The following is a 13,014-nucleotide window of genomic DNA, read 5'->3' on the forward strand; positions in this document are numbered from 1 at the left end:
CCAATAATGTCTGATCAGTGGATTTCAGTGAAACTGATCAAACATTAAGCCAATCGGAAAAAAATACTTTAAATCTGAATCATTTTTAGGGTTACTTTAGAAGCTGTAGGGGTGTTTTTAAAAGGAAAAGAAACAAATCCCAAAATACAACAACATATTTTGCCCCCTGCATAATTTCTTAATCTAATCATCAACTGGGCAGTGGTTCTCAACCTTTTTTCCTTTGAGCCCCCCTACTTATAACTAAGAAAACTTGAGCAACCCCAGGACTGATCCAAAAAATTAGTGATACTTTGTGGCCAAAATTAACATCACTTTTGATGATTTTTTTGTATAAATCCAAACAAAAAAGCCCTAAAACAAAATAGCCCTAAAAACAAATTCGTCTACCCAAAATCATTGTATGAGTTATTTATAAGTGTAATACCATGATTCTTGTTAATATGTGCGCTTTCGTAAGGGGGTTCCTGACCCCAGGTTGGGAACCAAGGTTCTATGGGCTGTATGGGTAGCTGATGGGGGCTGATGTGGACCCAGTCTGCCAGTTGATGATCACTGGTGTCATCAACTTGAGTCACAATCTAACTAGTTTTAATGCTTACAGCAGAACTTAAGACATGAATTGTTTATAGCTGGTGCAAAAGGCCACAGGCTTATTTCAGCAAACGATGATTTTGAACACCTCCTCAATTAAAACATCTGGTGTTTAAAACTTTATTTTTCTTAACCAGCTGTCTTTCTCTGTAAACAAAAGACCAAAATGAAAATGTTCTACTTGAAAGTTTGGAGAAATGCTGAATATCATAAACAAATGTGTTTTTTTTTTTTTCAAACACAAATCTGCAAACAGTAGACAAGAGGAAAAAATGTTTCTCTCAAGTTTTCTTCTCCTTACTTTTACAGGAGCTTAACAATTAGAATATTTGCAAAATCTGAACAGGATATCTGGAGAATAAAGATCAAAATTAGGCAGCATTAACACATAACAGGTCAAACTGTTTATCCTCCCTGCATTGGACTCATATCTTTAGAATAATTATATCTTAGGTGTAATATGCATTGCCTTGAAGAGGGTCAAAGAAGAGCGATTACAGAAGGAGGAAGCAATGAGTCACACATTACAAATGCTTCATGTATTCAGAGTAAATTACCCTGAGAAATGTGTTAAAACTGCAGAGACATAGCACTCATCCACGGTGATAAAACGCTGCCTACACCAGTTATCATGTACATTATTATCACATCAAAATGCAATTAAAAAAACAATCTGTGTTGGAGAAAAAGCTGAATAAATCGGTCTTTCTGGTATGGGTGCCATCTTCATTTTACCTTCAGGCCCTTTCTGTTTCTGCTCCACCTCCTTGCGGTATTCTTCCAGCTCCTGGTCGGTGAGTTTGGTGAACGGGTTCGGACCCTGCTTGGTGACGATGACCTTCGTCTGGTACTCCTTCTCAATGATGGCCTTGGAGGCGGTCACTAGCTCCCCCTACAGGGCACAAAGAAGACAGACAAGGAACAGTGAGACACTGAAGTTGAAAACACACGTTACTGCAGTCAATAAATGAAGGAATTATTTAATTTAGAGAGAAATAGGTGCTCTTTTGTTTGTGCAAGGGTAAAAAGATTCGACAAATGTTAACAGCATTATCAGATTTAGTTAGGCTGAAAGTGACATGGCTCCAGCATATGATCTGAAGATACAGCTATTAAGCTAGAAAATACAAGAAAACTTTTATAAAATATATATAGTTATCTATTTGGCATAAGCCGTTATTACTTCTACTGAAAAGCCAAACACAGACGGATCTGAGCCAACAGTGCAATGTCAGGCAAGAGCAGAGCTAGAGCCATGTTTATGATCATACACCTACAAAAGCAGAGGCTTATTAAAATAACGCTTTATCCACCTTATTCCTCCTACTGTAGATATGATTATGGGTGGAGTTTCTGGCGATATAGCTTAGGTAAAAGATTATTTAAGTGTAAAGTCTGTGTCCCACCTCCTTTGACAAAATCAGCCTTTTAACTATGAATATACTGATACAGCTCAAAGCTTTAGAGTTTGATAATAGCTTGGTCTTTTGCAGCAGCAGAGCTTATAAAGTCAGCTAAATATGCTTAAGTACATTATCTGAGGCATTTCTTCATATTGTTCCCCTCCTTGGATATCGAGTTCTCCGACAGTTAGGATTACTGTCTGTTGATATAGAAAATGCTGGTTCTGCATTCACTGACAGGAAGCACAGGAAGTCACGCATTAAGCAAGGCATAAGGTGGACACTAAGGCTGCCTCAACAGGAATTTAAACTTTTACATGATGAAAGTTAAAATCAAACATTGTTGATACCTGTTCTGTACCATGGCAACACAATGAAGTCTTAGGCACCCAATACCTGATCATTTCTTGTGTTTAATTACTTAATAATGCAGTCAAATTCCTGCAAACTGCACATATAATTTGGCTGCGTACATATTTGTACAACTTGGACAGTGCTCTCCCTTTCTGGCAACTTTTGGTGGAAACATGGTTGAACATCTTTATGCTCTTTATGCATTTTATTTATTTTATTCCACCACTTATTGTTAAAATAGCACAAATGCACCCTTTTTTAATTCCATGGTATCAACATTTATCAAAATATTGAAAATTTAGATAGGACATGCAGCAAAAATCACCACCACTAGATCTACTGCCTTTCCTTTTTACTACCCATAGTAAAATGAAAACATACAGGTGCATCTCAAAAAATAAGAAAAATATCATTTAAAAAGATTTTGTTTTGCTGTGATTTATTTAAAGAAGTTAAACTTCCATTTATTCTAGATTCATCTCACACAAAGTAAAATACTTCAAGATTTTATTAGTTTTAATTTTGATGATTATAGCTTACAACTCTCAAACAATCATTATCTTAAAATATTAGACCAGCGGCTCTCAAACTTGCGCCTGGGGACCCCTGGGGGTCCGCGAGCCACAGCTTGGGGGTCTGCGAAATAATTTGAAATAAATTATCAAAGTAATGCCAAGTTATTAAAAAGCAAATAAATGCATATAGGGACCACAACACCATAAAACAACCACACTAAACCAGTGACTCCCACATAAGTCAGCTTTGGGTCAGTGAAAACTCAGATATGATTGTGAGATATCACATAAATCTATCACTCGTCACACATCAGTCTTTTTGCTCAGGATGCATTTGGTCTGCAGGTCCAGCTAGCAACAATGGATAAATATTTAAGCATGTCCACTTCATCAAGTGATGCCAGACCCAAACCAGGTAAACTGAGAAAATATGATGACAGCTATCTAGAGTTTGGTTTAATTGAGAACGGTGACGGAAGACCAGAATATGTTGAGTGTCTTCATGTAAAGCCATGAAGCCCACCAAGCTAAAGTTCTATTTGATAACAAGGCATGCAGCGTTGAAGGACAAAAAGATTTTTCCGACAAAAGGGTTAGGAATACATGCGCCAGAAAACACGAATGTGAACCTGACCACAACCCAGAAAAAACACAGAGGGCTTCTCATTTGGCTGCTCAAAGGATCGCAAAAAGTGAGAAACCACACTCAATTGGACAAGAGCTTATATTTAGGTTGAAGAGTTTAAAATCTAGGAGTACAAATGGCAGTTAACATATGTTTAATCAGTGCGAGGGTTATGTGGGGGTCCTTGGAAAATTTTTCGCCTTGTATGGGGTCCCAAGCCCCAAAAAGTTTGAGAACCCCTGTATTAGACTATTGTGGAAATGCCCAATTTTCAAAGGTTTTCTAAGCCCTTATTGTTTCACTCTGGTTCAGTACACACAACTGCGATCACTGAGAACACCGCTGACTTGATAAAAGTCCAGAATACAGTCTTTGGCATCCTGCACAAGGAGAGTAAGCCACAGAAGGTCCTTAATAAAAGGGCAGGCTATTCTCAGAGGCTGTATAGAGCACATTTATGGAAAGTTGACTGTCAGGGAAAAGTGTGGCAAGAAAGGTGCACAAGCAACAGAGTTGAGCTCAGCCTTCAGGCGACTGACAAACAAAGCAGATTCAAGAACTTAGGGGAGCTTAACAAGGACTGGACCGAGGCTGCAAGAGCCACCAGACATAGATGGATCCACGAAATGGACTATAAATGTTGTGTTCCTATTGTCGAGGGACTCTTGAACCACAGAGATCATCAGCTTCTCACTTGGGCTAAGGAGAAAAAGAACTAGACCGTTGCTCAGTGGTTCAAAGTCCTGTTCTCAGAGAAGTCAATTTTGCATTTTATTTGGAAATCAAGGCACAGAATCCAAGGTGCTTGAAGTCCAGTGTCAAGTTCATCATATAATAAATCCTGTTTTTTGATTAGTGTTTGGTCATATTGTAATTTTTTGGAGATAGTGTTATTTTTTTACTTTATTGTTAGCTGTAAGCCATAATTGTTAAGATTTTAAAATGTCTGGCATGTTCATTTTTAATGAAATAAATGTAGAAAATATGCAGGTTTCATATCTTGAATTAAATCATAAAAAACAGACATTCAAATTTTTGAGATATACAAGTAATATTGAAACCAAAAATCTCCTTGCTCTAAAACAACAAGATCCAAACATCAATCAGGGATGTGATTTGTTGAGGAAGAAAAAGATGCAGAAATATTGCTTACAAGTTTAATTTATCAAAACAGACATTTGTCTTCGGCAACAACCTCTTTAGGTCAAGTTTAACTAAAAACTGTAGTAATGTTTGCTTAGATAATCTAAACATTACAACAAAAGAGTCCAGAATCCAGACCTTCCCAATCCCATCAGTCTGTCTCTTTCTGCCATGTATCTGCTTCAGTTTATTAGCAGTTCATTCTGTCCAAACAGCACATCCTCTATTTTCAAAAGGTTTCATACAAAATTTGGCTACAACAGGTGAGCTGTGAGGATGGAGCAAAAATAAGAGTGTGGATATGTGTTAGCAGCAATCAGCTGCACAGAACAATGAAGCAATGGCATTAACTTGTGACAAACATGAGACGTTGCACTGCAATCAATGCATTAAGAAAGGCAAAACAGTGGGCATTTCTCTCTTTATTTCTGATCACCTATTAAGCATGTGTCACAGATGCATGGCATTATTGAGAGGGATCACATGGAGAAAATGCTAAAGTTACTGTAAACACACCAGGGTAACCATAAGCATACCTGGCTGGCTATGAAGGATGACACTTTTATGGGTAAAGTCTCATGGGTAAACATTTCAGGCTGGAAAATCACATCCCTGATCAACCTTTCGCTTCAAAGATCTGTCTAAACTTCTCAGACTCCAGACTGCAGAAACAGTAGCGCTGGTTGCATGACCATACTAAGAGGAAATGGCTTAAATCTTTTCATACAGGCCTATCAGCAAGCTCGGTGCAGTGACTGGAGGATGATGTGAACGACAGGTGAAAAGTATTGGTGACTGGAGCAGTAAGTACCTTTCTAATTGAGCTAGCAGGACTATAGGACCCCTCGGACACATCGAGGCCGTCAATAGTGTCTGTACAGTCAGACAGAGGGGCGTCCTGCAATAGTAAACCCAGTGAGGGGGGGGCACAAGCCATCTTTTGAAACACTAGCACATTTTGAATCAGCAGTCTGTCAGGCAGGCGTGAATGTGTGCAGACATTCAGGAAGAAAGCAGCTTAAAGGTACAAAGGTGGAAAGAGAACTACAAAAACCATTGGAGGAAAATTAATATAACTGAGTATAACTTTTTCTTTAATGATCTTATCTGTGAGTAAAAGCACATTTATATACTGAGCACATAATTTAAGAGATTTCACTGCAGAAAAAAGGCACAGATGGTCCTTTTGTCTTCTTTGCTTGGTTAAAAACTACAGCAGTATTTTATTTCTTTGGATTGTAAAAAGAAGGGTGAGTCAGCTTTAAGTTACAGCGTGTGTTACTTTCCACCTCTGCAAACAGACATAGCGTACAAACACTGAAGTGCATGCAAAGTGAGACGGATTTCAGAAATGATGGTGAGGCTCTAAAAAAGCAAAGCAGTGAGAGAAGCATGCTCTATAAAGGTGAACCATCCACATGCAATAGCTTTATCTAAACACCAATACACATGATCGACTGCTTTGGTCTTACTGCTGACATGCTAGGTGAAGTCTGACCCAAAACTTTTCTTTATTAACAACAATTAGCTCACTTTTTATTTCGTCCTGCCCCATATGGTGTTTTGTGTAAATGCTCAGGAAGTTATTTCCTCCCAAACAAAGACAAAGAGTGCATGCACAGAATACATCTGAAAAATGACCATCATCTTCTCTGAATAAAAACCTCAAAGAAATGAGAGAAAATAAACGATGTATGACTGTGGACATAACTGGAGCTGGCAGGTTTGGAGAGCAGAGTGAGGTTACCTCTCTCACAACACTACTCACCTGCCAGATTGAATATCTCTGTGGTTGAAAAAATAATGTGACAGTTACAGCGTCACCCCATTCTCTGATAAAACAACATGGAGGACATCTTTTGTTCCTTGCTGCCCTTTTTACATTTTACATTGACTTGCATTTTGGGCATTCAGATACCAAATTGACTACAATAACAATATTTCTCCAGCGACAACTTGCAATCAGTGTTAACTTGCCTGCCTCATATGCAAATAACAGCCAATAATATATCATCACACCACTAGAAAAACATATTGTGGGGAATTATCCCCAAACTCCACATAATAAGTAGGAATGCGTGCAGTTAAACGGTTGGAAATTTTGACAAAAAAGTCATGACGGTTGACACCGGTCGCCAAATCTGAGCAAAAAAACAACCGTGGCGTAAAGGACTTAAAATTTGACCAGAAAGTCCTGACTATGGACTGATCACAAAATTTAAAATGCAAACTCAACCAGAGCAGAAACAACTCAAAATTTGATTCAAATGTCATGACCATGGACCTAGCACTAAATTTGATGCAAAAAAATTTACCACAGTGGAAAGGACTCAAAATGACTGTGGACCCGTCGCCAAATTTGAGAGGAAAATCATCACGTAAATGACTCGTAATTTGACCAAATGTCACGACTACACCGTCCCAAAATTGAGAGGAAAACTGATGAACGCCGAAACAAATCTGAATTTGACCAAAAAGTCATGACCGTGCATCTGTCCCCAAATTTGAGTGCAAAAATTATACCACCACCAAAATATGATCCTGTCGCTAAATTTGAACAAAGAATTGTGGCCTTAAATACTCAAAACCTGACAAAAAATTTGAAAAGTCAAAAACCATCAAAAAATGGTCTTAAAAAATGGTTGTATACCTTAAATCTAATAAACTTTGTGGCGTACTGGTTAGATTGAAATGTTTACTCAATATAAGATGACAAGTTGTGAAGTTAGTTTACGGACGTAAATAAACCACACTTTTTGTTACTGGCACCACGAGTTCATGAGTCTTAAATGCATGCCAGTATGCATTACAATGTCATTTAGCAAACACTTTTGTCCAAAGCGATTTAGATCTGAGAGAAAGACAGGCGTTAAGGACCTTGCTCAGGGGCCCACACTGGGTACTGATCATACCCTGACCACAACTGGAACCCCCAGTCTCCAACATAAACCACTGAGCTATCCCTGCATCTACACTAGCAAACCAGTCAGAATGGAGACATACTAGACCACCTCTGTTTGCAGTCTGTGCTATCAGATATCAAACCGTAGTCAGTATGCACTGAGGTGCATCCACACCTAGCATTAAGGATTACCATATGGTATTTGAATGCCCAGATGTTAACCTGTGTTAAAGGGAGGTCAAAAGGGGTTTAAGTGAAATAGAAACTGATGTCAGACCAGATTATAATAAACAGGTCTTGATTACAACCAAATTCTTCCTTAAAAAGCTCAAATGTCCAGGAAAACTTCACACAAAATTAACAATTTGAAGCATTTTTAATTTGAAGGGGACTCCAGACCTGGACAGAATTCTGTTTGTGATATAATTATTGATTTTAAACTGAATGAAAGACATTTTTTATCAGTATGAGACTTGTATTCATCTCCAGGTCAGGATAGCTGTAGCAGCGAGGGGTTTTAATGCATAAGAGTTCACAGACTGACCTGATTCAAGGAGCGCTCCACAACAGGACCAGCGGCACACAGAACCTGAGACTGGGGCCCTGCTGTCTTTATGTCCTGCAGATTCTGCTCCCGGATCTAAAATCACAAAAACATACTCATAAAAAAGGTAGACTCCATTTTTTGGAACTTTACACGGTCTGTGTTTAACAAAATAAAAGGAGTAAAAAAAATTAAAAATCGATACCTTATTCCTCATCTCCAGCACTTCTTTAGGATTGGTGTTCAGTGGGATGAACTGATTGGCTACGGCAGCCTGGCGGAGTCCGTCTTCCTTTGTCCACTGTAAACACCACATGAAATGTTAAAAAAAACAACTGAAATCAGATGTGATGAATGACATTAAAACCCAGGCACAAAAAATAGATTGAGACAAAATACTATGCAGGCTTCACAATACAAGAGTCATGCTGAACTGAAATGGAAAACGTTGGATGGCTGTAAAAACGGTTTGAATGTAGAACGTGACCAATGATGATGAGGCACATTTAATAAACAATTAATTCACATTTACAAAAAATAAATTAAGAGGAGCTTATCAACATTTTTACAACAAAACTAAGTCTAGCTTTTTTTTATTTGAGCCTGGTTTATACTTCCCTGTCAAATCTAGCACGAGCATACACCCCAGGTTCATGTTACCCAGAACCTATGCAGAAGCTTGCAAAGGAAGCCTGAACTGCACCACTTGAAATGAATCAACACAGGCTGCAAGCCCTGTGATTGGTCCTGTAGGTAGTACTGAGTGATTGTCAGTCAACAGACATGTTGTGTTTCATCATCCATGTCACCAATAGGGTTGGGTATCATTTGGATTTTTCCTGATACCAGTGCTAAATCGATACTTTTTAAAGGGTGACTGCCTAAATGGTGCCTAATTCAATACTTTTGAGAAAAGTGTTTTAAAAGTCGCCTTTGTGTCTTTCCTTTGGAGTGATGTGAATCAGGTTGGGGTGGCAATGAACCAAAATGAAGCACCGGAATCTGTCTTGTAATTCAGTATGGTAGGTATCAGATGTCTTGGTACCGGTACTATGTTGGTACTGGATTTCGATACTCAACCCTAGTCTCCAAGTGGCAAAACAAGCTAAAAAAACTCCTCTGTCCTCTGCCTAAGATGATTGAGTGGCCATTTATTCCATTTCCTACTATGCCCTATCTCTTTGGTTCCAACCTGGGGTCTGGGACCCCCCTGGGGGGTGCCAAAGATCTTAGGGGGGGTGTGTGGCTTTGTCTAGTCTGGTGCTGCCAAAATTAGATTTGCAGATATTTACTAAAACCATGATAAAGCAGTTACTAAGTAGTTTATACAAAGGTCTTTTGATAAGAAAAGCATACATAGGCCTTTTTTTAAGGTTTTATCAGTGAAACAATTAAAATCTGTGTTGATTTTTGGCGTCAGTGTGCCACGTTTTTTCTCTCTTGAGTCCTAGGGGTGCTCCGCTTTTCTTAGGTGCATGTAGGGGGGGAGGGGCTCCAAGAAAAAAATGGTTGGGAAACACTACCCTATCTCTTTTCTGTTTTGCAATTTCTGCAGAATAATCAACTGCTGCTTGAAGTTATTAATTCTAACCCTGACGCAACACCCTCGGTTCAGCTGCTATCATTTCCTTTACACAAACAGGCAGAGAACGAGGCAGGACTGGAATTGAAATTACACTGACGACTAGCGCTATGTACCTGTAGTGCTCACAACAGTGTAGGTCACAATAGCAAAGCTGCAGGGTCGATTCAACGCAGTAGTATAAACCAGGCTTAAGGCAGTGTGTTTCTAAGTGAGACATGAAATAAATGATCTAAAGAAAGCTCATCAGAGCCTACCCAATAATTCAAAGACCACATTTTTCCAAGATAGTGCCGAGATGTGCCTAAAACTTCAATATTTAAAAATAAGGCAAAACTCAGACAATGCATGGTCTAATGACTAATTCAATTTAAAAAACTACTTTTGTTTAGGCCTTATAGATCTCATTTTTCACAAAACATCTATTTCTGTTGATCCCTTTGCAGATTTATGAAAGTTATAGGGGAAACCTAGGTGCCTGAAATCTTATTTGTATTTTTTTCCAGCAGTAAGTAAACTTTTTAATACAAAAAATAAATGCTTCGTGATTTTTTATCTGCCCAGTAGAAAAGCTTACATGACGTTGTGACAGCGTGAAAGAACTTGATTAATTTCTCTGCTCTTTGAGCAGTGTTGAAGCTTTATCTCCACATATGCGGGATGTCTTTTTCATATTTGCACAAAATTTGTGAAAATTTTCTCCAAATGTAAGGCATCAGCTGCATGTGTGAACATAAACACCTGGGCATTTCCCGTCAGCCCCCTAAGTAAAATTTCAAAGTGGATTTGGAGTAAGTCCACCTGTGATTGCAGCACAAGATAGTTCAGGAAAATTCACTGCAAGCAAGCAGTTTTTCCTGAAAATCATCAGCTGTGTTTACACCTCAACTAACAGTTCACATAGAAATTTTATGAGGGTGCTGCAAAAAAAATTATCTGTTTGCACTCACACAGGCAGCTGATCCTGACAATTTGAGGACATCTCTAGTAGTTCTGAGCCTTTTTGCTAAACAGGTTGAAACTGACAAAAAATACATGAAGCCTGACAACTAAGGTGTAGGAAGAAGCAGCTTAAGCTTGACGGTGTACTTAAACTGCTGAAATCCACTTGTCATCATCATTGATATTCTATTCAAAATAAAAACAAAAAAAGCACATTGAAGACCAACTGAAAACACCACAGAATGACAAAAAGGGGGAGTTAGGGGAGGGAGGAGTGAGGGGTGGGTGGTGGCAGGAGACGAGGGAGGGTGAGGTGAGGGATGGCTGTGTGAGGTGACTGAGATGAGTCTGGCTTACGAAGCGAGAGTGGCAGTGAGGGGTGAGCTGGCATCACCAAAGTCATTTCCCAGGCTGATACACGACAACAAAGACGACAGAGATAAGAGAGAAACACACCGAGAACACTCGCCCACGTTGGGACAAATAAAGCCATTGTCTCAACGCGACAATCTAAAACAAGAGGGCATCTTTCCTGCACAGACGAAACCTTTCATAAGATCAGACATTTTCCTCTAATACCCCACTTACTTTCAGTCTTTTTATAAACCTGGTAATGCTCAGCATGACTGAAGGAGAAAAGAAAGTCTGGACCAATTTCCAAATGAGCAGCGGGTGAATAAACAAATCAAATCTTCAGCTTTCATGCAGAATATTTTGTTGAACCTTTTCAAACTAGGCATGTAATTTGCAGTGGAAAGCAGAAGCTCATGACTTCATTCCTGCGTTTTATTTTCAGCTTGGCTTATTAGCTTTCCAAACAAGGGGCCGATGAGGAGGAGGGTTTCTGGATGGAAGTAGCCGGGTTGGGGTTGGTTTGAGTATGAGATGAACATGTAAACACGATATACTCACTGAGAAAGAGTCTCACAACACAATATTTCCTACTTTCCCAACAGGAGATAATTGATTCAAAGGTCAGGTCAAATTCCACAGTTTTTTTTTTTTGGTTTTTCTTTTTTCAAACAATTCCACTCATGCAAGCCTTAACTTTGTAAATATTTTCTTATAATAAACTGAAACCAGAAATCAGAGCGAGTACAGAAGAAAGAGGTAACAAGCATAGAAACTGAAGCTCTTTGAGAAAAAGGAAACAAATACAGCCTTCACAACTATTTTTGCAAATTTCTAGGGGTGTAAAAATTAACCAATCCGGTTTGGGAACTAATCTTCACATCAAAATTCTGAGTGCATAATTTGCAGAGAACCTTGATCATTTTTCAGTTTTGGAGGAGTTTTTAAGTTGACCCCTCTCCTTCTCGAAAGAGTCAGCATTTGAAAAAGAAGGCTTGCTATGAGTAAGTTGTGAGTGAGTTTCTAAAATCACAAATGTGATTAACAGTTCACCTGAGAATCAAGTCATAGTCATGTGGACTGAACGTCTGCCTGTACAAGGGTAGCAAGCTAATTCTCACCTGTTGAAACAGCAAGTTCCGTTAAGATGCTCGCCATAAACTGTATATTAAGATGGACCTAGCAACTGCTGCCTCAGAGTGAAGCCTGAATATTCAGAGCTCCCCCTGCTGACTGACTGCAGGGAAAACCATAAACCCAGTCCCTCCTTCTCCATGTTTACAGATGGGACTAGGGTAAAACTTCAATTAAAATACACACCAAAGAGATTTTCTTTCAGATCAAGTTTGATCAGGGCTGCCAAGATAAATCATTTTAATCAATAATAATTAAGGTCCACAATTAGTGCACAATTTTTTCAAATCACAAATGATAAAATGATTTATTGCCCCTTCCAATAATTTTGGTTAAACCAGCTACAGTGACGTAAAACAAGTCCACCACTGCTCCTCATTTAATCTAAAAAAAAATAACATAAAATCTCAGACAACTCAGTGGATAAGTCAGGAGTCATCTAGACTTTTTGATTTCAAAAATGTACCTTTAAAGTGTTCCCTTAATTCCTTTTCATTCCATGACAAGTTCCTTTTTCCATGGTTAAGTTGAAGAGCGTAAAAAAATCAAAAACGACAAAAAGAAATGTCCTGAATCCAACTTGACTCGACAAGCTGAACCGCAAGTGACTGCATCAGATGGCTTGATTCAAGCTGCAATGGCTCGGTTCAGACTGCTAACAACATTGCCAGCGGCTTTCTAAAGCCAAAAATCTTTGGTCTGAACTTGGCTTTATGTCTCATGGGAAATATTTCAGGGCTTGTTGCAGGGATATTGCACCATCTTAGTTTATCCAGTAAAACTGAGGGACATGATACTAAACCAACAGCATTTCATTTAGCTGGATATCAATTTTAGATGAAGATGCTAGAACTGTTTACAGGAGCGAGTGGCAATCTTGAACGTCGCTCAGACTGTCACTGTGTTTTCCTTCTCTCTGTTTCAT

General features: G+C 38.8%; 1 protein-coding gene across 10 annotated transcripts in view; it reads right to left on the minus strand.

The window, feature by feature from the left end:
* Window positions 1-13,014, minus strand: part of add1 (adducin 1 (alpha)) — a 58,132-nt gene that overhangs the window by 12,434 nt on the left and 32,684 nt on the right. For all 10 annotated transcript variants that reach the window (XR_005993195.1, XM_041810895.1, XM_041810901.1 and 7 more), the window contains exons 11-13: window positions 8,286-8,381; window positions 8,081-8,176; window positions 1,330-1,486 (exon numbers count right to left, since the gene is read on the minus strand). Coding sequence is in view for 9 of the 10 variants with exons in the window: in XM_041810895.1 (XP_041666829.1) it covers window positions 1,330-1,486; window positions 8,081-8,176; window positions 8,286-8,381 (349 nt within the window). In the remaining variant the exon portion in view is untranslated. The remainder of the gene's footprint in view (window positions 1-1,329; window positions 1,487-8,080; window positions 8,177-8,285; window positions 8,382-13,014) is intronic.

Source organism: Cheilinus undulatus, linkage group 17 (assembly GCF_018320785.1).
Source record: "Cheilinus undulatus linkage group 17, ASM1832078v1, whole genome shotgun sequence".
Taxonomy (NCBI): domain Eukaryota; kingdom Metazoa; phylum Chordata; class Actinopteri; order Labriformes; family Labridae; genus Cheilinus; species Cheilinus undulatus.